The following is a 24,747-nucleotide window of genomic DNA, read 5'->3' as shown; positions in this document are numbered from 1 at the left end:
CCCTTTCAGAGGTAGCTACAACCGCTGGCCAGGGACTCAGCACATGTCCCTGTGATGTGTGATTTCAGGAACTCGGTGTAAGTTCGCCCGTGATGACAGGACTCAGCATAAATACACCCTACGCAACATCAGGGACTCGGGTCTCTATCCTGGTGACATCAGATACTCGGTGTAAATACACCCACATGCTATCAGGGACTTCACATAAGTAAGTCTCCTGCAGGGACTTGGCCTAAGGATGTCCCGTGCGATGTCAGAGACTCCGTATGGCCACATTAAGTGTGTGGGTGGCCGAGACACTCCTGTTTGCTTTGCTAATTCGACCCCCCCACACACTGTGGAGCCTGCGAAAGGGCACCTATGGGTGGCTCCCTCTATGGCTCAGTATTAGGCTAGGCTAGCCTAGAACTCACTGTGTACCCAGGATGGTCTTGGGTAGAGAGATGGTCCTCCTGCCTCAGTTTCCCTAGTGCCAGGAGGATGGCCTGCACCACCACACTGGGCTTGGCTTTTCAGCAGTCATGCCCCTGCACCTCAGCAGCCATGAAGCTGCCCAGAGGGTAGACAAGTACAAGCTTAGACTGGTCTGGCTTCAGATTTTCTTTCTGTCCCCTCCAAGGTCCTTGGGCTATCAGTGAACACTATCGTGAAAATCAGGGCTAGCCTGTGGCAAAGTCCTCCCAATCACCACAGCAAGAGGGGGGGGGTGTCCCAGCCTGGGGCCTGAGAGCACGGGGAAGGGGCTGCCTGCGAGGAGGCGGGGCAGGGTGGCCTGAGGGGCAGTGCCTCTCTCAGCCTCGCCCAGCCAAGTTCAGGCTCCTGTGTCCCTTACTTCATGTCTGGTTTCCGTTGGCAACCAGACGGGCTGGGGTGTGACCCTGGTCTGGTGCTGGACCACGGCCTCCGCCTCCGCCTCCCTAGGGACCCCCAGTCTGCCAAGCCGGCAGAGCGGGAGACCGAGGCAGTGGGAGGCAGCCAGAGCCTCAGCCCCTTAGTTATTTGTGTGCTCAGATATGAAGGGGCCTGGGGTAGGGAGGACGACCATGGTCTCGGTGTGCAGATGTGGGGGGGGGGGCAGGGAGGGAGCCAGGCTGCCAAGGAAGCTGAGCCAGGAATAACAATGTAGACAGCCTGGAAGTGCTGACTGGGCCGGATGAGCTGAGGCCCAGAGCTGAGGCAGGGGCCTGGACGGGGGAGGGGGGGAGCCCTGAAACCTCCTGATTTCCCTGGTGGGGGTACGGATCTTGTCAGGAAGTTCCTCCCCCTCACAGCCTTCCTTGGCTTGCTAGAGTGCCTGGAGTGAGGCCTGCATTCTGCTAAGCCTGATCGCCCTTGTCTAGCCCACATAGTGTGGCCGCGTCCTCTAGGGGCCAGGCCTGGTCACTGGGTCACTGTGCTCCTTCTTCAGCCAGCAGTGGCCAACCACCTTGGCCCTGCCTGCCCTGCCCCACAGGAAAAGGCAGAGGGAGCCATCAATCTGTCAGAGTGCATTCTGGACCCATGGAGGAGCGAGACAGAGGCCATGGCCTGTGTGGCCAGGTGGCTGGGCCGATGACCCACTGAGCTAGCACAGAGATAGATGTGGGGGTGGTTCTGGGAGCTGCCGGGAGATGGCTGAGGCCGGAGGAAGGGGCAGGTTCAGAACGAATGACACAGCTGGGGCTGTCCAGTCTCTTGCAGTCACACTCGGGACTCCCTGAGCCACCGATAGGGACCTGGACAGCTAGAGAGGGTGTCAAGGCAGCTGTGGAGCAACACGAGGATGGAGATGACTTCCCGCCGCTGTGCAACCATAGACAACTTGCCTGCCCTCTCTGAGCCTCTTCTTGCATCCTAAACTTCCTACCTTTGCCTCCCACTCTGAAATCTCTAGCTTGGAGAACTGGGATAGGGGCCGCAGCTGGGGCTGTCCCGACCTGCAGCGAGCTGTGTGACCCTGGGCTGTTTGTCTCTCCTCTCTGAGCCTCGGGTTCCCCAACTATGTGCCCTGCGGCCCTGGGTGCTCTGCCTCGGCGGTCCTGAAGGCGGACAGGGCGGAGGGAGACCTCACACCCACAGGGTGGGCTCAAGGCCTGGGTCAGGAGCGAGAGGCTGGCTTGGGTGTGTCCCTGGGGGCTATGGCCAGCAGGCCGACTGTCCCTGACCCCCCGGCCGGCCCCTCTGCCCCGCCCCCCACCCCCCAGCCGGCCTCTCGGCCCCTACCTGTCCCGCAAGAGGATCCCTCCGTCCTAATCCCACAAAGGGACGGTTTGCAGGGGACGTGCCGGGCGGAGAGCAGGCTGTGGGGAGGAGAGAGACCAGAGCCCGTTAGCACTAGGGCACCGGGACCAGAAAGGGTGTCTGCTGCCCGGGGGTCACACAGCCTTCCCTTTGCACCCAGTCGTAGCCCTCATGGCTCTCCCAAGGGTGTAACCCTGGGGTCCTGGGCATCCTGGCTGGATCCTATGTGGTAGGGAAGGTGAGGTATCAGCCTTGGGCTGGGGCAGCAAATAAAATATTAATAATCAAAGGCCGCCGTGCATAATTCAGGACTAGTCGCGACCAGGCTGGCGGTGTCCCACGTAGGGCGCCATCAATTATTAAGGACGCTTTATTTATTGATTCCCCTCGTAGAGAGTGTAGGGTGGGTGGAGCGTCTGCACAGATCTATTTATCATCTAGTTGGCTGTGGTGTTCTTTTCTGAGGCAGAATCTCTCTGAAGCCCAGACTAGACCTGAACCTACAGTCATCCTCTGGCCTCAGCCCTCTGTGTGTCAGGATGAAAGTCCTGTGCCTCCACGCCCTGCTTCTCATATCTGTCTCGGCCACATCTTATCTGGGGACACAACCTCGGTGCCCAGGGACGAAAGAGTCACAGCGACCAGGAGCAGAAAAGGATGAGGAGCTGGGAAAGTAGGAACGGCAGAGTGGCTAGCAATAAAACCTGGGGGGGGGGACAGCGGCACTGCATCCTGCTGTACACCAGGCAGAGGTCCACCCCGACCACGCCCTCAGCCCCTCAATGGGGATTCTAGGCGGGGCTCCACCCTGACCACGCTTCCAGCCCCTCACTGGGGGAGATTTCCACAGATTGACTTGTTACAGATATATAAACTAAGGTACAGAGAGGGAGAGACATTTGCCCAAGGTCACGCAGGATGTGAGCTGTTTGGAAAGGTGCTTTTGCACCACAGCCAATGTGGTAACTTATGGGTGCTGGGAACATTAGGTCTGGGAGGCTGCAGGCGCCAAAGTCAGGTGGCATTTGGGACATGCTGGGTACACCTGCTCAGGTGTGCCCCTGCGGCACCTGCACCCACAGACCCTTTCAGTCAGTGGCACCTCGCACCCATCTATTCTCAAATCCGAGAGCCCCAAGTCCCACGTGCTCTTTCTGTCACTGCACAGCCCAGAGTGGCCTCAGACTTAAAGCAATCCTCCTGCCTCAGCCTCCCAAATGATCTGAATCTCTGACATGTTTTGTGTTTTGCACAAACCAACGCTGATGTCCTTTGGGCTTAGATTTTACGAGCCTGTGGGATTGGGGTTCAGTGCCCGGAACCCCTGTAGACATCAGGCTGTATGAGGTGATGGCTGCTGCCCCCCTGGGCTCCACTGCTGCCCCCCCCAGGCTCTACTGTACCTCCAACGACAGCAGAGGGGGTATGTCAACCCTGAGGATGTGTGAGCCGAGGCCACACTGGCCACTCACCGGTCCAGGCTGCTGAGTGGCCGGGTCGCAGGCCAGGGACACCAGATCTTTGAGAGGGTCCTGGGGGTTGAGGTGTGGTGGGTACCGGATGGCCGTGTGGGGGAAGTAGGAGGAGGCCGGCTGCGGTAGGATGGATGTCGCGGGGAAGTGCAGGGCTGAGGATGGGTGGGGACTCCGTGCGATCCCTGTGGACAGAGGTGCAGGGTGGTTACGGGGTCAATGGGACCCCAAACCCTCATGATGCCCAGTCTGGGTTGAACTTCAGCTCTTGAAGGGACACCACCGTGGTCCCCAGCTGAGCACATGACAGGTGAGTGGAGCCTCTGTCCTAAAATCGCTTACCACAGAGAACCAGGCAGTAAAATGTAAAAAAAGACACAAAGAGAGGATAACATGGGTCGCCGGTGCAGCAGGCAGTGCGCTGGCCAGCACACAGAACCACAGGAGGCTGAGGCAGGAGGGCTGCTGTGAGTTCAAGACCAGCCTGGGCTACCAAGTGAGACCCTTCAAACCAAGTGTTCAGGTTATAAACCCTGCTATCTTCCTAGCTATGCTATGACGACCACCCTGCCCCTTCCACACCCCCATAATTCCACTTCCTATCTTGAGCCCCCTAGTTCTAGACACTTCCTGTCACAGTGCCCACACTGGGCGTCTGGGTCTCCCACAGCCCCTCACACGGCGAGGTGTCAGGGCCTCTTTCCTGTGACAAGGCCAAGTCCCCTCTCTCTGGTGGTCACCCCATCCTGGCCCCAGGCGGATGGCCACGCGTGTGTCTTCCCGCAGATGGAAGTGTGGCTTTATCAATATGGTGGGCAAACAGGTAGAGTTACATAAGAGGCTGCTTGGGGCCAGGTGTCCATAAAACTTTATACATAGGAACGAGCAGGGGGAGGGCCACCGTCAGCTGACTCCTGACCTAGCAGGTGGCTCTACAGGTGACAGGGGATGCTCCCTACAGCCCGCCCACCCCAGTTCAGGCCATCTCCACCACACCATACTAATTTTTTCTTCCTGGCTGGGAGGTTACAGTAATAGGACCAAAGGCTAGAAAGCCGGCAGAGCTTGCGTGGCCACGCTGCTGGCGGCCATGTGCCCTAGCCTGAATGACACTCACCGCTGTGCACCGCAATGACAGGCCTGTGGTGCTGCGTGAAGCTGGAGAGTCGGGGGGAGTCCTGGGGGGATGGGCTGTTGAACGGAGATTTGTCCATCTCGGTCTTCTTCACCGGCGATGAGATGCCTGTGGGTGGGGGGAGGACCAGAGTCTCGGTCTCCAAGGGGTAGCGAGTAATGTCACCCCCCCACAAAAGCCCAGTGGGTGGGTGGGGGTTCAGGAGAGAGCACAGTGAAACAGTCCACAGCCACGAACTCAGGCCCTGACAGGCATCTTTAGGGAGGGGTCTCCTCTGTCCTCGGAGACTTTTCTTATTCCCTAGGGATCCTGGTCCTGACCACAGAGGTCAGGTGCTTGTAACCTGTTCCAACTCATAGCAATCCTCCAGCCTCAGCCTCCCAAGTGCTGGGGTACCAACTACTGTCTATGCTGTCACCACCCTGGGCTTGCCACCCCTTCAGTCAGAGTGGTGGTAGGGGACAGGCAGCACGCAGAAAGCAGGCTGGAGGGGATGACATCAGAGTCTCAAGAATTAGCACCGAGTGTGGCCAAAGTGCCCCGCTGCATCTTCCAGCGCGGGAGGGCCCCTGCCCCCACTGTCCCCTCCAACCGCCCAGGTCAGATATTTTACCCAGGGTCCCCCGGGATGGTATCGGCTCACCTCCCTTCCTGTCTAGACTGTCCCCAATTACCGGCTCATTAAGGACACTAAGCTGATTAGCATGGCATGTCTGTCCCCAGCCGCAGGACCTGCCAGTGCCAGGCCAGGTCCCCAGAGCCCCCGCCCCGCCACGGGCCTCAGTTTCCCCGAGCTACAGCCTGGCCTGGGGTAGTTCTGGGAAGCCAGCACCTCCAACACTATCAGAGACCAGAGACTGGTTGAGGTCACACGGCGCACACCGGGGTCGTTTCATCTCCGATGGGTCTACAAGAGCCTCCAAGGGGGAAGAAGTCGTCGGCAGCGACTCCCGGGAGGCACAGAGATTCCGGCAACGGAATCAAGGAATCAAAGAGCGGCAGGAACACGCTGTCTCGGGACCTGACTACAGAACGTTCGCTCACAACCCCCTCCCAGGAGGCCCTGCAACCCGGGCTGCTTTCTTTCTTATACATAGCACTTGCACAGCTCCCGTTAGAAATCTAGTCTAGGCGACGGGAACATACTGCCGGACTACAACTCCCAAGAGGCCCTGCAACCCGCGCTGCTTTCTTTCTTATACATAGCACTTGCACAGCTCCCGTTAGAAATCTAGTCTAGGCGACGGGAACATACTGCCGGACTACAACTCCCAAGAGGCCCTGCACTTTTAGCCTAGCTCCTGCCCCGGGTGAGAGCGCAGAGCCCGCCCGGGATTGGTAGTCCTCACTGCCTCTGCACCCACACAGCCAGGCCCTACCTCCTTCCATGTCCTCTGTCCAGTTGCGGTTGCTACTCGTGGGCGAGCTGGGCGAGGTGTAGTAGTCGCCGCCGGGGCTCGTGTCCACATCCTCCTCCATGGAGCCCGACTTGTGCCGCTTGCTCCTACGCGAACGAGGATGGGGGAGGGGGGGAGAGATGCAGGATGCAGGTTGGTTACCATGGAGATGAAGACTGGTTAACTTCCGGTTTGTAGGAGTGTTATCAGGAAACATCAAGGGAACTGCAGCCGGTCAATTGGTTGGGACTCCCGAGGCAGAGGTGGACAGGACACCAGAGTCTTTGCTCTAAAACCCAGGGCTAATACTCGGTTTACAGATGGGGAAAACAGAGGCACACTACGTGATCAGCTCAATGTCCCATGATCTCTGGAAGAATTTGTCGGGCATCAGGCTGGCCTTTGCGGCCCAGGGTACTGGAACTAGGCTTCTGAAGATGAGTGCACGTGTATAGTGCAAACGATTACTGCGAGTGAACCGTGTGCCTGCTGCTGCAGGGGGGAAGGGGGCTGAGAACCGTGTGCCTGCTGCTGCAGGGGGGAAGGGGGCTGAGAACCGTGTGCCTGCTGCTGCAGGGGGGAAGGGGGCTGAGAACCGTGTGCCTGCTGCCGGGGGGCAGGGGGCTGAGAACCGTGGCCCTGTTGCAGGGGGGCAGGGCTGAGAACTGTGGGCCTGCTGCCGGGGGACAGGGGGCTGAGAACTGTGGGCCTGCTACCGGGGGGCAGGGGAGCAGGGGGCTGAGAACCGTGTGCCTGCTGCTGCGGGGGGGGGGGCAGGGGGCTGAGAACCGTGGGCCTCCTGCTGCAGGGGAGAAGGGGGCTGAGAACCGTGTGCCTGCTGCAGGGGGAAGGGGGCTGAGAACCGTGGGCCTGCTGCAGGGGGGTAAAAAGGGGGTGAGAACCGTGTGCCTGCTGCTGCAGGGGGGAAAAGGGGCTGAAATGCTGATGCGCCAGCGGCGACCCTGGCACCTACCCACTGGAGGATGTGCTGGGGAGAGTCCTCCTCATGCCGGCGCCAGCCGGGTTCAGGTCGTAGGCCAGGTGGCCTTGCAGCTCTCCCAGGGAGAAGTTGGGTCCGGTTCCCGTCACTACAGGTGCTAGAGAGGACAGCACAGGTCAGGTGGGCGTGCTCCTCACATGACCACCCTCCCGCAGAGACGCCCTCATCCCCTCCCCTCCCCCCCCCCCCAGGACGGAGACACTCACTCCGGGAAACCTGGATCAGCTCCGTGACGCTGAACACGCCAGATGTGACGAAGCTCTCCTGGAAGTCCGTGGTGTCTGGAACAGACAGGGGCCAGAGGTCAGCAGCCACCTCCTTCCTTCATACCTGCAGCCAGGGTGATGCCCACACCGGCCTGTGACGAGCCTCTGCCCCTGTCTGAGTCCTAAGGGTTATGTGACTCACACCCTACTCCTGGGCTGGGGTTACAGGTGCTTGGCTGTCACATGGATACTCGGGATTCGAACTCGGATCCCCATGATGGTGGCAAGTGTGTTGCCTGCCGGGCCCTGTCTACACCACCTTGGCTTGCACACTCTGACGCAGCCGCGGTAGACTACTGTTCAACCATGAACTGCCTGACCGACACAGGGTGGGAGCGGGAGGAGCCTGTGGACTGAGACTGGGTGGGATGGAAGGTTCTGGACCTACACGGTGGGCTTTGCTGCGGTGAGGGCAGGTGCAGGCTAAGGCTACACCAACCACAGCAAATACACACACTCACATCCCCGTCAATGACTGCAGCAGGAAGAACCCAGGGTGGAGTAGTAGTGGGACCGGCCCCCAGGGGGCGGCACAGTCACACTCACTGAGCAGTGGCCATGTGGCTCAGGGCTGGCCCTGCGGTGTCCACGGGAAGTGGCCCGCCCAACCGTTTCCTGCTGACCCACATGGTGGCTGCAGCCTCCTGTTCCTCCCCCGGGAGTTTCCTGTTTGTATAGAGGCCACCAGGGTCCATGTCCGGAGGCAGGGGAGTCCCGAGGACTGGGATCCTCCTGGGACCCCACCCTCCTCCTACTTCTGGCTGGAAGGGAAGAAGCGGGAAGAGGCTGGGGAGGTCTGGGGTCATGGACCTGGTCACGAGCCTCGTGGCATGGAGCAGCTGCCCAGCTCAGGCCTGTTCCTCTCCTTCACGGAGGCTGCCACATGGGCGTTTCTCTCTTTTCCTGCCCCCCCTCCACACCCCACCCCCAGGCACAATCTGTGATGGCAACAAAGGACCCTGATGTAGGCAAAGGGCTGCCCAAAGACGAGGAAGAGGAAGATGGCAGTCCACGAGGAGGTGTTGGGGCCCCAAAAAGGCCCCATGGGAGACAGCACTGAGCCTTTCACCCAGGCAGGGCTCCACCCTGACAATACCCCACCCCTCACTGGGGGATTCTAGGTGGGGCTCTGCCCTGACCACGCCCCCAGCCCCTCACTGGGGATTCTAGGCAGGGCTCCAACCTGATAGGCAAGCCTCCACCCTGACCACGCCCCCAGCCCCTCACTGGAGGATTCTAGGCGGGGCTCCATCCTGACCACGCCCCCAGCCCCTCACTGGGATTCTAGGCGGGGCTCCACCCTGACCATGCTCCCAACCCCTCACTGGGGATTCTAGGTGGGGCTCCACCCTGACCACGCCTCCAGCCCCTCACTGGGATTCTAGGCAGGGCTCCAACCTGATAGGCAAGGCTCCACCCTGACCACGCCCCACCCCTCACTGGGATTCTAGGCAGGGCTCCACCCTGACCACGCCCCCATTCCCTCACTGGGGGGTTCTAGGTGGGGCTCCACCCTAACCATGCTCCCAGCCCCTCACTGGGGATTCTAGGCTCCAGTTCTGCTGACTATTCACAGACACTCATTACTTAGCTCAGGCTACCCTTGAAGTCATAATCCTCCTGCCTCAGCTTGCCAAGGACTCACCCAGAGTGATGGGCTTGCTGTCCTCCTGGTCAGAGCCCACTCCAGTCCGGGGGCTGCTGCTCTGTTCTGCATCTGCAAAGAGAAGAGAGGACAGTTTGTGACCTTGTGTTGGGGGCTGTGGCCCCAGACCCTGAATTTCCTGTAAACAACTTGCTATGCTTGCAGCTGCTCTGAGCAGGAGAGCTTCAGGAGTTCCTGATGGCAGGGGGGTGGTTTCTGGTGGGTTTGGCAGGGGCGTGGCTACCCTGGTACACACTAAAGGGGGTGTTCTTGTTTCAAGGATGACCTGCGTCTCTGCCTCTGTGTGTCAATCTACAGGCGTAGTACACGTAGTGGTACGGACCGTACAACATGACAGTGACATCTGCTCAGGTGCAGTGATTGATGCCAAGGTGTAAGAGATCTGGGGGTTCAGATCCTAGCCCTGCTACCTCAGATGGGGAAACTGAGGTGGTCTTGGGGCCCCCAGTGTTACACGTTGCCCTGGCTACCAGTTCCTCCCCTGTACTTTCTTTTCATTTTATCCAAAGATAATTCCCTCCCTGGTAGACTGGGGGCCTGCCAGGTGTTGAGCTCGGCTGACCACTGAGACCAAAGAGGGAAAGTACAGAGGGTGGAAGGCCAGGAGCTGGGCCTTACTTTCCCTGTGGCAGAGGGGATTAGCACATCAGCCTGGCTGGAGGCTTTTGAGAAGGGTCCCAGGTCCAGGGCTCCAACAGGTGGCCTCAGGAATGGGCGAGGGAGGGAGGATTCTTCCTAAGGAAGCACTGACCCTGAGTCCCAAGGTCATCTCAGTCAGTGTGGGATCGGAGGTCAGGGGTCATCCCCAAGATGGGCCAGTCCAGCTGCAGCATCTCTTGTAAAATTTTGGAGATGAACCACAGTGGGATGCATCCTGGGAAAGTGCTCTACCCCTGACCACACCCCCAGCCCCCACTGGGGGGATTCTGGGCGGGGCTCCACCCTGACCACGCCCCCAGCCCTCACTGGGGATTCTGGGTGGAGCTCCACCCTGACCACGCCTCCAGCCCCTCACTGGGATTCTAGGCGGGGCTCCACCCTGACCACGCCCCCAGCCCTCACTGGGGATTCTAGGTGGGGCTCCGCCCTGACCACGCCCCCAGCCCTCACTGGGGATTCTGGGCGGGGCTCCACCCTGACCACGCCCCAATAAGAAAGACAACCATAGCTATGCTGTGTAAGAGGGAAAGTTGCGCTGGTTGGCAGCTGTGTTTTCTGGCATCACCTGCTGGCCCCTCACTTCACTTCCTGGGTCCACCTGTCCTCCTTTGCAGACCCAGATGTCACCTCCCCCAAGTTTCTCAGTTTGTACATAGAGTGTGGGTGATGGGGCAGTCATCACCTCAGAAACAGGGACAGGGTGGGAAGGACACAGGAGACTCAGTATGGTTTCCCTGTGGTCTGACTTCTACAGTATCCAGGAATGCTGGTGAGAGACAGGGGAATGGTCGTCAGCGACGGGCAGATGGACCTTTGGGAACAGGCATGGCAGGAGGTCATTCTTTTTAAAGGTCTCAGGAGAGGGATGGTCACGTGACCAAGCACCCCACTCCCCCACAGGTCCCTAGAGTGTAAAAATAGGGACTCGGTCCTGCACTGAGTTTTTCCAATCGGAGCGAGGCCAAGCTGCAAGGAGTACTAGGCAGCCGTGAGTAGGAGTCAGCCCGCCTCTGCTCCAGCCAGATCTGGTCCTCCCTGCAGCCCCAGGGCTCCTCCCCCGAGCGGCACAGGCTCCGTCCTGCCCTGGACCTTCACAGGGCAGCGGCCTCTCTCTGGTGCTCCCTTTTCCCAGCATGCCTGTATTCAGGCTCGGGAAGCCTGGAAATCCCCTTCCTCCTCCCACACACATCCGGTTCTGTTCCAACTTGCTCTGTCCGGGATTCGGGGCCCACCCACTGCTGGTTTCTGTGCGAGCCTGGCCTGGGAATGTGTGTCAGTTCATTCTGCACACATCTGACGCTTGCTGTAAACAGAAGCCTTGTTCCAGCGGGTTCCGGCCAATCGGCAGGAGTCACAGCAGGAAGACCAGAGGCTAGACTAAAGGTGGACTTCCCTGGTCCTGCCACAGGCAGACGGGGCGGACAGTGCTTAAAACTCCCGCCTCTCCACTGTTACATAAATAAAAGTGGGGACCAGCCACGCGGGGAGCCCTGGGGACGAGGAGGCGGCAACCGGGTGGGGTGACCTCCTGGGCTGGCCTGCTCTTTCCAGCTCCAGTCGGCCTGGACCAGCGCCAACCGGTCCTCTCAGCCAAGTCCTCTGGAGAGTCCTCCCCACCCCACTGGGCCACTCTGGGCTGCCCTGGCTGCTGCCCTGGTTGGTGACGGAGCCCAGGGACCCCGAGGGGACATCGGGCTCGGTCACCTGGTACATGTGGCCCAGGAGGCACATGCTGGTGACATCATCGACTGGGCGGCCATTTCCCTGGGCTTCCAGATGCTTCTGTGGCCTAGGCGGCCATTTTGTGGCTGGGGAGGGCCATCTGGTGAAGGCCGGGACACAAAGCCAACCCCTCTCCAAGTGGGGGTGACCAGAAGAGGGACCCTGGTACAGGGCATGGTGGACTCAGCAGCCTCTGGGGTTAAACTGTAGGTGCCAGGTTGGGGCACAGGTCCAAGTGGCCATGGTGGGGGATGGGTAGGGGACAGTGGTGGGGCCAGGTGGTTGTGGTGGGGGATGGGTCAGGTACAGGTGGTCCTGATGGGGGATGGGGCCAGGTGGGGTTGGGGTCAGGTGTAGGTGGTGGTCCTGGTGGGGGATGGGACCAGGTAGCCATGGTGGTGATGGGCCAGGTGCAGGTGGTGGTCAGTGCAGGTGGTCCTGGTGAGAATGGGGCCAGGTGGTCATGGCCTGGGCCTCGACCCCAGTCTGGCAGTGACACACTGTGGCCCTGTCACCCGGGTAGCTCCTGGGCTGTGAGATATGAGGTTAAAAATACCAGACAGACCCTGGTCCTCTCCAAAGTCAAATGTGTCACCCGCCAGCCGGGAGGAGCTGAAAATAACCCATGTTTACACTCAGCGAATTCCTGGCTTCCCCGGTCCCCCCCCCCCCCACTTCCTAGCCAGTCCTAGGAATCCATCTGTGGCTGCAAGGGGCCAGAGCCAGGCCACAGCCCTGAGGACACCCAAAACCACCGCAGGGGACTCCAAGGGTCCCTCTCCACCACCCCACAGGGTCACAGGTCAGAAGCCTGGACCAGGAGGCGGGAAGACAGATCCTGTGCTGTGTGGCTCCAGGCCAGCTCCAGCGTCTCTGAACTAGAAACAGACTCAAGATGATCCCTTTGCTACAGAGAAACCCTGTCTCGAAAAACCAGGAAAAAAAAGAAAAGAGATGATCCCTTTCTGTCTGTGTCATGGCTCCCCACAATGGAAGAGAAACACACATGTCACCTCTGATGTTTAAACAAACACCTCATGTGGGCTGAACACACAGTCAGCACTAAGGAAGTACACACACAGTTGGCATTCAGCAGTGCCAGTGCTGGCTGCTGCTTTGTGAGTGGACACAGAACAGGCACAGTATAAACATTCCCAGGACTAGGGAACCTGATGATGATGATGGTGCCTGCACGAGAGGCACCAACCTAGAATGACGAGGAGGGAAATGGGTGTGGGGACAGACAAGCCCCATCTACCCTGACAGGACATAGTGGCTGGAACCTGCACGGATGCTAAGCCACACCCCCAGCCCATCACTAGGGATTCTGGGCGGGGCTCCACCCTGACCACGCCCCCAGCCCCTCACTGGGGATTCTAGAGGGGCTCCACCCTGACCACGCCCCCAGCCCATCATGGGAGGCTGGGGGGAGCGGGGGGGGGGCAGCTTTTCAGTCCAGGTCAAGGTAGATGTACAGAATGGGAGGCTCGCTTGTCCTGGGTTCCACAACTCAGGCAAAGGTCTATGGTAGGGGGTCGACACCTGGGGAATTTTGAATGACTCTTGTTGAGACCTTCTCTGGTTTTCCTTGGGCCTCAGTTTCCCCAGCTGTCAGAGATGCTGTAACCCCTTTAGCACCGGCACCCATTTGCCAGAACCTTCCTAGTCCCCAGGCCAGTGACCCACTCTCTGCAGAGACCACACACGGGGTTCTGCCCCCATGATCCAGTCTAGTGCACCCTGGCTTTGAGTGTGAATCCTTTTCCTCTGTTTCCTGTCTTGTCAAGCACCAAATTGGTATCAACTTTTCTGGCCCCTGTGATGCTCACATACACTCTCCTGATGTACCTACAGATGGGAAAAGTGAGGCAGGACAGAGTCCTCTGGGGCTCGCCGAGAACCCCTACCCAGTCATCCCCAAGAGCAGCCATTGGGGGGCCCTGTGCTCCGTGCGCCACCTTCCTGAAGCGCCCAACTGCCGTGCACCCCCTTCCTCCCTCTGCTCTTTCCACAGGGGCTTCCTTTCTGCTCTGCGTATACAGGACCCGCGCTGCTATGGTCTGAAGTTTCCCTTCTTCATCCTCTCCCTTGAATGCAACAGACATGAGGCTGGTTATGGGGGACATTGGTGACCCCCAAATGCCCGAGCTCACATGGAGATCAGAGGTCACCACAGGTGTCTCCTCAGTTGGAGTCCACCTAGTCCTGCACTCCCCCAGGCTGCGGCCCCAGGGATCTGTCCACTTAGCTGCACCCCCACCCCGTTCTCATTCATGGACTGACAGAGCCTGGCACACAGTAGGGGCTTCATAGGTAGACTGGCTTGGCCCGAGTCCTCCGCCCCAATGGCAGCCTGGCGAGGCCCTGGCTGACTTACAGATGGGGAAACTGAGGCTGGGAGGGATGCCTGCCGTCAATGTAGAGGAGGGCTGGGGGCGGGATTCTCGGAACACGGCCCCTTTAAGCCCCTCCCCCACAGCCGCCTCCTTATGTAATTGGGCCGTTGTCCTTGCATAACCCAGTTACATAAGGAACAGGCAGCTCCATCCGGCAGGGTCCAGTCGGGGCGTCTGCACTGCAGACCTGGGCCACATCAGCAGCCGGGCTGCCGCAGGGGGTGCAATCCCAGGTTCCTGATTTCTCTCAGGGCTCTCACCTGAGGACCCCCGTTGGCTCCCACCTGCAGAACCCCCTTCCCATCGGCTCTCGCCTGCAGAACCCCCCTCCAGTCGGCTCCCACCTGCAGAACCTCCCTTCCGTCGGCTCCCACCTGCAGAACCCCCCTCCCATTGGCTCTGGCCTGGGGACCCTCCCTCCAGTCGGCTCTTGTCTGAGGACCCCCACTCCCTGCAGTACCTGCAGCACCCAGAAGTGACCAGTCCCCACTGGTTCACAGAAAGCGACCCTTTCTTTTCCCATTATTCCGGAAACCCAGAGAGGGTATGCGCGCAGCCCAAGGCTGCACAGCACTGACCTGACGGGCCACCCCTGGGCGCCTCCTCAGGGCACCATGACCCCCCACCCTCCGTGCTCTGCACATCTCTCAGCAGGGCCTGGTATACAGTAGGTATTCAATAAATGCAACCCTTGTCATATCTGGTGACCTTTTAGGCCTCCTCTACATTCCATAGACGGACTGCCCCCTGGCTCTCTGTAAAGAAAGGACAAGGCTGCTTCCTAGAGGGGAAACTGAGGCACAGAGGAAGTGAAACACGGGGCCTGAAGCACCCCCACAAGCAAAAGCATCCGGAAGCAGCAGGTGTCCTATTACTGTACTGAATCTGGAGCTCCGCCCGCCCCCACCCCTCACCCCCCACGTGTCTGGGGTGGGTCCTTGGCCGCCCTGAGCCTCTGGGCACCCATCTTGACGCTGGCCCTTTAAGGCTGTCTGCGGCTTCAGTCTGTCCCAGAGTGACCCCGGGGGAGGGTGTGGCCGGGAACAAGGGGCCCATTCAGCTCAAATGGGGGGGGGCGGGAGGGGAGGAGGGGGAGGAGAAGAGGAGAAGGGAAGGGGGAGCAGGGGGCGGGCCCTGGCGGGCAGGCTGGGCATGAGGACAGATGGACACCTGGAGTCAGACGCTGAGCCCTGCACCCCTGCCTCTGCACCCTCACTGCTGACCCCCAACCCCAAACTTCTACCACCGAACTAGCTTTCAGGCCCGAGGGGCTGAGGTGCTTCTGGGAACTCCCTGGGAATCTGAGCTGTGGGTTCGAATCCTGCCTGTTGGGCTCGGTTCCCAGCCTCAGCCCTCAGGAGGGTTAAGTATGATAACTGGTCCTGTCTGTGGCAGTGTAGATGAGTCGGCGCTCAGCGAACCCCAACAGGAGCACAGGACCACACCCCTGCCTCAGCCTTCGGGATGTAGACCTTGTGAGAAGTCCTGCCACCAATCCGCCCATCAGCAGCAAGCTGAGGGGTTGTGGGTCCTCGGCATGCCAAAGCCCGCAGTTGCGGCTTGGCCCATTCAGGATGGTCCAGAACCGGGGTGGGATGTTTCAGAACATGCGGGGGCAGTGTTCTGGATGGTTCCTATCAGAGGATGGGACAGCAGCGCTGGTCTAGGGGTCCCCCCTCTGTGTGGGAGGCTGAGGCAGGGGAAGAGGAATCTGAGACATCCTCAGCCAAGTTGCACATTTGAGTCCAGCCTGGGCTACATGCGACCCGGCCTGAAAACCCAAACGAGGCCAGATGGAGTTTTCGGGGCCTCAATTTCCCCATTTTATCATGACTCCCCATGTCTACGATCGGGTCCTGCTCATCATTCCTCCTCAAAGCCCCACGCATGGGCAGGGCTGCGGACAGCTGTGTAGGGGTTCGAGATGTCCCGATCCGCTCCCAGCCAACTGGCGGCGGGCACGGTGCAGGGGACAAGGACTTGGAGACCCGGGGTAGCCTGCCCCACGCTGCCAGAAGCGGCAGAGACCAGAGATGCTCCTCAGGTTTCCCCGGGGCTGCACAGCATGCCGGGAGTAGCCCCTTCCAGCCACCTGCCCAGGGATGCGCGGCGTCACCAAGGGGAGGATGAACGACCATGACTGCCTATCTGTCTCTGCAGTTCGCTGGGATCAGTGGCCACGACTAGGCCTCAGCCTTCCCCTCCCCCTCTGGACACCTGCGGCCTCACAGCTCCTGGGCCACTGATGGGAAACTGAGGCTGGGGCTGAGCAGACCCTGGGCCGCCTTGCTTCCTCGTGGGGACACAGGGGTTCAAGAATCCGGAATGGAGTGAGTCCAGCCTGGGCAATTTTGAGACAGTCTCATTCTGTAGTCCAGGCTGACCCTGACCTCAGACTTTCACCTGTCTCTTCCCTGGGGTCAACAGGATATATGGATGGGCTGTTCGCTGATTTTTTTTTCCCCCTCAGGAGTTTGTGTTCTTTAGGATTGCAGCTCTGGCTTTTAGAAAGCCAGTGACATGAAAGACACCATCTGTGCTTCAACAACCTCTCCCCTAAAGATGGGAAAGACAGGGCCAGTGAGGGGCTGGGGGCGTGGTCAGGGTGGAGCCCCGCCTAGAATCCCCAGTGAGGGTAGGGGCGGGGTCAGGGTGGAGCCCCGCCTAGAATCCCCAGTGAGGAAGGGGTGAACCCTTCCATGCCCAGGTTGTAGCCTTGGCAGCACGGGCCCCCACCTCCGGGCACCCAAGGCGACCACATTCCCACTTGGGTCCTGTTGGGGCCACCACGCTGTCCCTGTGGCTGTTGGCGGGAAGGGAGTCTGGCCATGGCGAGCACATGGGCACCATCTGGGTTGGCAGCTGCCGGCCTGGGCGGGCCTGGCACCCCTCCCCCCCTGGCACGGTGCCCGCCCGCGCTTCGGGTTTCGCGGGCTGCAGGGCGGGGGCAGGGCGGCGGGCTGGCAGCCACCTCTCCTTCGGCCCAGCTTTCCCAGACTCCTTCCCGAAAGCAGGCCAAGCCTGGGAGCCTGGGCTGCGTTCGGCTACCACTGGCCTCCACCCCTGCACCCCAGTCTCCTCTATCTTCTTGGTTCCTGTGACCCCAGGTTCTTTGCAGTCCCTGACCACCCCATCCAGCCTGGTGTGCTCTCTCCAGACTTTCTGGGGCTCTCCACTTCCTCCACTGCTAACCCACTTCTTCCTCTGACACAAGGTCAGCCTTGAACTTAGTATGTAGCAGAGGCTAGACCTGACCTCCAGGGTTCTGAGGACAGACCCAGGGCCAGCCTGAGCCCTCACTAATTTAAACTGTTGCACCCTCACCGTTCAGAGGTCTCACATCAAACCCCTAACTCTGACCCCGTGACCCTCAACAGCTCAATTCAAGCTTGCCACCCCCATGTTAAGCATCACAGGTAGAGTCCCCCATCCCTGGGGACCCCTGAGGCAGGAGGGGGACAAGTGCAGCCTCCCCCATCCCTCACCCGCCAACTGCTGGTTCAGAAGCCAGATGAGCTGGGACCAACCTGAGGAACTGGGGGACAGGGCTCAGGGTGGCATCTCTCAGGGACCTCACCGGGACCTCACCGAGATGGGCACAGCAGCTCCACTTCCGGTGCCGGGCTGGGGGTAGGGGTGCTGGTGGCTCAGGCTAGGCTGCCTCCCTGGCTGGATATGGTGGCCGAGATGGGACCCAGGGCAGGAGGCTGGGGCTGAGCTACAGAGCACCCTAAGATCTCTAGAAAATGTCCGATGGATGGAGGTGGAGCTGGGAGTCAGGGTTTTGAAATCCACTCAGGATTTTCACTTAGGGAAGAGCTTTCTGGAAAACGGGAACACAGTGGGTGAAGACAGCAGCCTGCGGCAGTGATGGCCGACCTGGTCTGGAATGGCTGCATCTTGATCCCGGTAGGTTTTGTTTTTTGTTTTGAAGGATTCCTGGTGACTCCCTTGGTGCCTATGTGTGAGCCTCCTCTTTTATAGATAAAGAGACTAAGCACAGGGAGGATGAGCTGCCTGGGTCACACAGCCAACTGGCAACTGAGCTATAGTACTGGCCAACCTTGGCTGTCCCAGCCTCCGGGGACGCAGGTGGCTGACCAGGGTGACCCGTGGGAAGGCATCTCAGGGAGGCCTAGAGGCCTTGCCCGCCGCTGGGCAGAGGAGGAGGGTGGGGGAGGGGGATGCGGGGAAATGGTGCTGACGCAGCAGAAAGTGCCTTTGAAAATTTATCAGCTCAGCTCCAAGGAGGTGGGGCGGGGAGGCGGGGCGGGGGTGGGGGTAACAATGGGGACTTGGGTACCCTTGAGCCCGGGACCTCCAGGCCGCACCCTGCCCCTGCCCACAGTGGTCACCAAGCCCACAGCCTCTGACCCACGGTTCCACACAGCTGGGGGCTGACTGGAGGTGGGGGTGGGACTGGGTCCGAGGCTAAGGTCACCTGCAGCCAGAGTCAAGGTCAGGGCTGGGAGAGGCCTGACTGGCTCTACTCTGTGTGACAGTGGGGGCCCCCAACTGGTGGGGGAGAAACTGAGGTACAGACAAGAGGTGGATCCACTCAGCCAGGAGTGACCCACCTGGCCCAGGGCTGTCCTCTCTGATGGGCTTCACGGGGCAACCTCCCTGGGTGCCCGGGGCAACACCCCCACTGTGGGTTCTTGGAACCCTGGTGCGCAGATGACACGTGTGCCTGACTCTCAGGTGGAGCGCGGGCCTTCGTCCACCTCACAGCCATTCCCCTGCCTCTGCCTGCATCCTGCCAGACTACCCCACAGACTTGCCTCCCTGGGACTCATTCAGCAGAAGACGGAAGTGGGCAGAGCCATGGTCGTCCCCGCCCACGTGGAAGGCACCTCCCATTCAGCAGCAGTTTGAAGTCAGAGGGGGCGTGGCTATTCTTGCCCACAAGTAGGGTCACATCCCCTGGCCTGCGTCCTTAACCTCCAGCTTCTGCTCAAAGCAGACCCATAGCCCGGCCCCGCCCCCTTCCCAGCTTCAGGTCAGCCTTGCTCAGATCCAGGTCAACCAGGTCTGTGGACACCACGGTCACAGCCCCACTCCACAGGCGCCAAGGCCCAGTCCTTCCTGTGGCTCCACACGTGACACTGGCCCACCTCCCCCAGCCCATGGCCCTACCCCTCAGTGACCACGGGCCAGCTCCTGACCGTGTCCCTAAACACGACCTTGTTGAGACAATGATCCTGAACCTGACCACGACACTGGCCACGCAATGGCTCAGCTCCTGTGATCATGATCACCTTAGGATGTCCCTGACAATGATCATGGCCACATCACAGCCCAGCTCTTGATGATGACCCTGAACGTGGTCCCACCCCTGACCATGGCCGTGGCCCAGCTCCTTTGACCATGCTACGCCCCGTCACGGTCAAGCCCGGCTCCTCCCCCCATGCCCCCACGCCCCACGTGTGCCCCCCACACTCACCACGCTCACGCACGAAGTATGCCAGGTACAGGTCCAGCTCCTTGACGGCCACGCCGATGTGGTGTGGCTGCACGCACAGCACCGGGTGCGCGCACGCGGCCGCCTTTACCAGCCGCTCGCCGTCCGTGCTCTCCAGCGGGATGCCTTTGAACAGGATGACCATGACCAGATCCAGGCGCCACACCTTGTCAGCCTGGCGCAGGCAGTCAATGCGCCGCATCTTGCCCTTCTGGTCGGGGTTGGACAGCACGCAGCCTGGTGCCTTTTTGCCGGTCACAGCCAGCACGAAGTCTTCGCGGCACTCGGGCCGGATGTCCTTGCGCAGCTTGGCCAGCAGCCGGGACGCCCACTTCTGCTTCACCTCGGCCTTCTCTCCCAGGAGCTCGTCCTTCACCGCGCGCTCCTCGTCCTTGGACATGCGCTTCTCGTGCTTCTTGAAGTATTTGCGCTTCCGTGCCTGCAGGTTGAACCACGTGTAGGCGAAGGCGCGCACGTGCGGCAACAGCGCCTCGATGAACGGGTGGAACTCATCCTGCGGAAAGTCGGGATAACTGAGGCCAGGGACACTCGGAGCCACTGCCCAGGTGGGGAAACAGGCCCAGGGCCGGATGGACCCGCTGCCCAGGTGGGGAAACTGAGGCCCAGACTGTCCTACCACAGATGGAGAAGGGGGGGTGTCAGAGATGAAGCCCTAGACAGGCAACCAGAGTTCCCAGTAAACGACAGAGCTAGGATACCGGGGACACTCATGTCCCTTATGGGAAGATGAGGTTCTGGGAAGAGGACTGCCCAAGATTGATGCGTGCCAGGGAAATGCGACAGCACAGGTGGCTTACAATAAAGCTTTATTGACACAAAGCAGTCCCCAACTGCCAGCTACAGGGGTCCCCAGCTGCATAGGGCAGGGCCAAGCAAACAGTAGAGCCCAAACCATGCGGGAGCCGCAGGTCCCGGTGTGTTCCCCATGGAGACAGCCCAGGTAGGTGCCCTCAGACTTCCTCTGGCACCCTGGGAGCAGCACAGGGTGTCCTTCTCTAAATAGGAGGGGTCATCCTGGGGCTCACAGTGTCCACCAGGAAAAACTGAGAGGATCCTCAGTGTCACAAGGGATTTGAGGGGAAATAAAATCCTGTCTCCCTGCTGGGGAGATAGAGACATCTGGGGCAGGAGCCACATAATCGTGTGGAGGGTGACTGCTGGGCACTGAGAGGGAAACTGAGGCTCAGACCTACCAAGATCTGCCCAAGGTCCCCACTGGCCTCAAGTAGACAGGCCACATGTCGCTGGTCTATTTCTTCTGTTGACAGTTCTGAATCAGGGGGTCTCCTCTGGACCTCCCAGTTCACTGAGCAGGCTCACCCCCTAAGACCGCATCTGCCCTGCACCCTGGAGCCAGGATGCCAAATGCCACCTATTACCAAACCTCTGAAAATAGCTGGTGAGCCAGAGCAGGCCAGGCTGGGCCACCCCGTCCCCAGGCCAATGTCCTCTGAGGTGTGAGTCACTGAACAGCTGTGGCCTGGACCTGCGGGGGGTGCTCCTGCCCTCCCCAACACTGGCTGCTGAGTCTGGGGAGAAGATGGGCGACCGGGCTAGGCTCAAGGAGCCTCTTCGTGGATCAGGATGGTACCTGACCTGTGAAATCAGAGACAGGCAGGAACCAGGTCATACAGACCTCAGCGGGGGTGGAGGGGCTTGGGCAGCACCGTGGGTGGTGGGTGAGGAGTCCCCGGCCCCAGGATGGGCGAGTGGGAACAGTAACTGGGTAGATGGTGGCCAGTGGGGGATGTGCAACCCAATCCAATCCACCCTGAGTACCCCTGCCATCGAGCCCCATTTGTTTCTGCCCTCTAGGCTCCGCCCCTTGGGGAGGCCACGGTGGGCACCCACATCACAGTCACTGGTGGCTCCAGCTGGTCAGCAAGGTAGAAGGGTAAACAGCAGTGACCGGGTCACAGACCTGCTGGCCATGCTCCCCGTCCTTGCTGGCTAGGCAGGCCTAGGCTCTCCCTGTCCCACGAGACCAGCCAAAGCCAGGACACCTGCACAAGTGCCCAGCGACCCTCCACAGCCAGATGCCCTGTCCCCAGTGCCCCCTCCTTCACGCAGCTCTCTCTCAAGCTTCCACGTGGCCCCCCTCTTTCCCAGCCAAGGAAGGGGATCAGACAAGACCTCTCCCACGACCGGGCCCCTGCACTGCTGCCTGCTGGGCCAGTCCTGTGACTCCCACCCTCCCCTCCGAACTGGAGGGTCCAGGGCCATCTGAACCCACAGTCCTTACACCTGCCATGTCTACCCCCACACTCCAGGCATTCTTCAAACTCTAATCCCAGCCCTTTCCCGTGTGGCTGGTGAGCACCCTCTGGGCCTCTCTAGACTCCTGATCCTCACTCAGAGCGTGGAGCCTGTGGCAAGCTCTCACCCAGCCTGGTATGGGGAGGCCTCAGCCAGTGCGGAGGTCCTGCGCGGAGCAGTGGGTGGCAGAGGAGTGGGGAAGACAGGGAGGGTTATGCCCCGTCCCCACGCTCACCCAGCTCCCTGTGGACCCTCTACTCAGTCTGAGGTCAGAAACTCAGGAAAATCCCCCTGCCTCAGACTCCTGAGTACCAAAGTCACAGGTGCGTGCCACCATACCTGGTGAATCTTATATTACCTGCCTTCTTCCAACTCGTCCCGCACAGGCACCCTAACTTATAAAACCCTGCAGCTGCCAGGGGCTGGTCAGACTTACAACTGAGTTGTGAGTGTGAGTGTATGTGTGTGAGTGTGTGTGTGTGTGTGTGTGTGTGTATGTGCGTGTGTGTGTGGGGGGGAGAGTTGCCACTGTGAAAGCACCGGGACCAGAGTTCAAATTCTGCCTATGGGTGACCTCTGACCTCCCCTAACATTTGGGGGTCACCACTGTGCCCCTTCACTCACCTCAAGTCTGTGTCACTTAACTGACAGGGTGAAGGGAAGCTATGAAATGTCTACCGGCCAAGCCACAGGCCTGGGCAGCAGCATTTATTAGGTGCTTACTGTATACCTAGCTCTGGGCAATGGGTGTGGTTGTCTGCAGGGGACACCATCCTGTCTCTCCTGTTCTGTGTGAGGTAACACACTAACAGCCATTTACGAAGCAATGAACATTTATAGAATGCCTACTGTGTGCCTCCACCTATGTCTGATAGCACTTATTGAGCTCCTACTGTGTGTCACGCCCTAGCACATAAGAAATACCCTCCTCCAAAAAAATTCTGAGACCGAATGTCACCAGGATTCTGGGCCGATGTGAGGGGCTCCCATTCCCGCATTTCTGGGGATACGGGGGTGGGGGTAAATCAGCTGACCGGTGGCGGTGGGTCCCTGTGTACCCGGGAGGAGGGGGGCTGCACAGAGTTCTGCGGGAGGGGACAGGAAGGAGCGGGAGGCTCCCGTGTCTGGTGCAGGGCGGCAGGAAGAGCCGGAGAGGGAGCAGCGGCTGCAGCGGGAGAGGCCAGAACGCTGACTCGCCAGAATCCAGCACCCTGATTTACAGGCCTCGGCCCAGGCAGAGGCACCTTCTCTGCAGCGAGGAGGGGGCGGAGGGGACGGGGACAGCGCTACCGCCGGGAGTCCACTCGGGGACACACTGGAACCGAGCCCATGCTGTGCTGTACCGGGCCCGTTTTCACCCTCTCTGACGCCCCCAACCCCCTCTGGAACGGAACCCTGATTGTCAGGTGCCATGTGCTGCCTCAGTTTCCCCACTGCCAGGATGGCGGCAGAGAGAAGCGAAGCCGTGAGGAGGGAATGAATGAAGGAGGGAGGTGGCCTCAGCCCAGGCCCAGGGAATCCTCAACCTCAGCCAACAGGGATTTGGCCCCAAACCCGGAATAACTAACGTGGGGAGGGCGGGCGGGAAGGAGAGAGGGAGGGAGGGGGAGGCCGCCTCAGCTCGGGATTCATGGAAGTAACGGCTGATTCCTCCAGAGAGTAAAAGTGAAAAGGGGCCTGAGTCACTGCCCAGAGTGACAGGTGGGACAGGGGACCCACGGGGGCTCCCAGAATCCTCCCGGGCACCTGGTAGCCCTGGCACCAGTGCTGACATCAGGGCCAACCCCGCCCCGGGTCAGGATCCCAGTAGGATCCGGTTAGATCAGAAAGGAGTTATTTCAGGCTGAACCCTGGCTTAAAATTAGCCGATTCAGAGGGCTGGGTGAGGAGAGACAGAGACACAGACAGGGAGACACAGAGACAGAGAGGCAGAGACAGGTCAGGGCAGACACCGAGAGTGGTGTATGGGGGAAGGGCCGGGAGACGGAGGCGGGGGGGGGGGGGGTCGGGGGGTCAGGGGGACTGCAGCATTGCTTCTGGGGTCCCTCTGAGACTCCTGCCCAGACTGGGCTTGGGTGGAGCGGGAGAGACCACACTTGGGGCTCAGGGGACTCTGGGAAGTCCCAGTATCCCCCAGAGCAGGACAGTAGGGAGTGGGAGATCATAGGGTTGGGGGACCCCGAACCCAAAGCAGCCTGGGATACCCTCCATCTTGTTCTGCCTCTGTCCTCTCCTCTCTCGCCTGCTACCCTAGGCTGCCCCTTCACCCCTGTCCAACCCACACCCTCCTACGGGGGAAACTGAGGCCAAGGCCACACAGCAAGTTCCCTGGGCAGGAGCCAGCACTGGGGTTGCCCCCACCCCCAGCTCCCAGCAGCAACCTGGACGCAGGCCGGACTCCAGAAGGCCAGGATGGGGAATTCCACGTGCCCAGGCAGCCTTCCAGCCGGCCACGTCTACCTCAGGCTTCTCAGCCACCAAGCCCAACAGTCAACACAGAGACCTCAGAGTCTGCCTGGGGACACACAGCAATCCCATCCCAACTGTCTGCCTGGCCGACAACCAAGTGATGCCTGCCCTAGGTAGTAGGAGTGCCCCCTCCCCAAATCTGGCTTGAAATAGAAGCTGAGGTCTGCAGAGGGGCAGGCATTGAACCAAGGTCACCAGGGAACCCTAGGTAGGGCAGGCTGAAGAACTCTACCTGCCAAATTGAACCTGGCAGGAATAGGGGACCCCAGGGAACTTGTTCCTGAAACCATCCACCTGGGCCTTCCCTGGCGAAAACAATTGAGTCCCCCACAAACTTCTCAGGACACTGGACAATCACAATCCTCCAGCATCACACTTAACAGTTTGGAGGCCTGGGATCCCAGAGGGGGCAGAGATGGTTAGGGGGTTCCTTGGAGGGGTCTCTGGCAGGATGGATATGCCCCCTCCTCCCATCCCCCTCAGATGCTGGAACCCAGTCAGAGGGGAGCAGTGGGGCAGGTGCTGCCCTGGTCACCTAGTCCGCAGCCCACAGTGTGGGCCAGTCCCCTGCCTCCACCTCCTCCTCCTCCTCCTCCAGCCTCGGCC

At 60.2% G+C, this 24,747-nt stretch overlaps 1 protein-coding gene across 3 annotated transcripts in view; it reads right to left on the bottom strand.

Moving 5' to 3' along the window:
* Nfic (nuclear factor I C) overlaps nucleotides 1-24,747 on the bottom strand; it is a 32,233-nt gene that overhangs the window by 2,319 nt on the left and 5,167 nt on the right. For 2 of the 3 annotated variants that reach the window (XM_087909325.1, XM_087909324.1), the window contains exons 2-9: nucleotides 19,378-19,909; nucleotides 9,136-9,207; nucleotides 7,431-7,505; nucleotides 7,198-7,321; nucleotides 6,207-6,331; nucleotides 4,810-4,935; nucleotides 3,693-3,877; nucleotides 2,203-2,279 (exon numbers count right to left, since the gene is read on the bottom strand). In XM_087909325.1, the coding sequence (XP_087765451.1) occupies nucleotides 2,229-2,279; nucleotides 3,693-3,877; nucleotides 4,810-4,935; nucleotides 6,207-6,331; nucleotides 7,198-7,321; nucleotides 7,431-7,505; nucleotides 9,136-9,207; nucleotides 19,378-19,909 (1,290 nt within the window). In that variant the 3' untranslated portion in view covers nucleotides 2,203-2,228. The remainder of the gene's footprint in view (nucleotides 1-2,202; nucleotides 2,280-3,692; nucleotides 3,878-4,809; nucleotides 4,936-6,206; nucleotides 6,332-7,197; nucleotides 7,322-7,430; nucleotides 7,506-9,135; nucleotides 9,208-19,377; nucleotides 19,910-24,747) is intronic. The other variant, XM_087909327.1, reaches the window with a different exon arrangement.

The sequence above is a fragment of the Myodes glareolus genome, chromosome 8, assembly GCF_982192425.1.
Source record: "Myodes glareolus chromosome 8, mMyoGla1.1, whole genome shotgun sequence".
Taxonomy (NCBI): domain Eukaryota; kingdom Metazoa; phylum Chordata; class Mammalia; order Rodentia; family Cricetidae; genus Myodes; species Myodes glareolus.
This window is presented reverse-complemented; position numbering and strand designations above follow the sequence as displayed.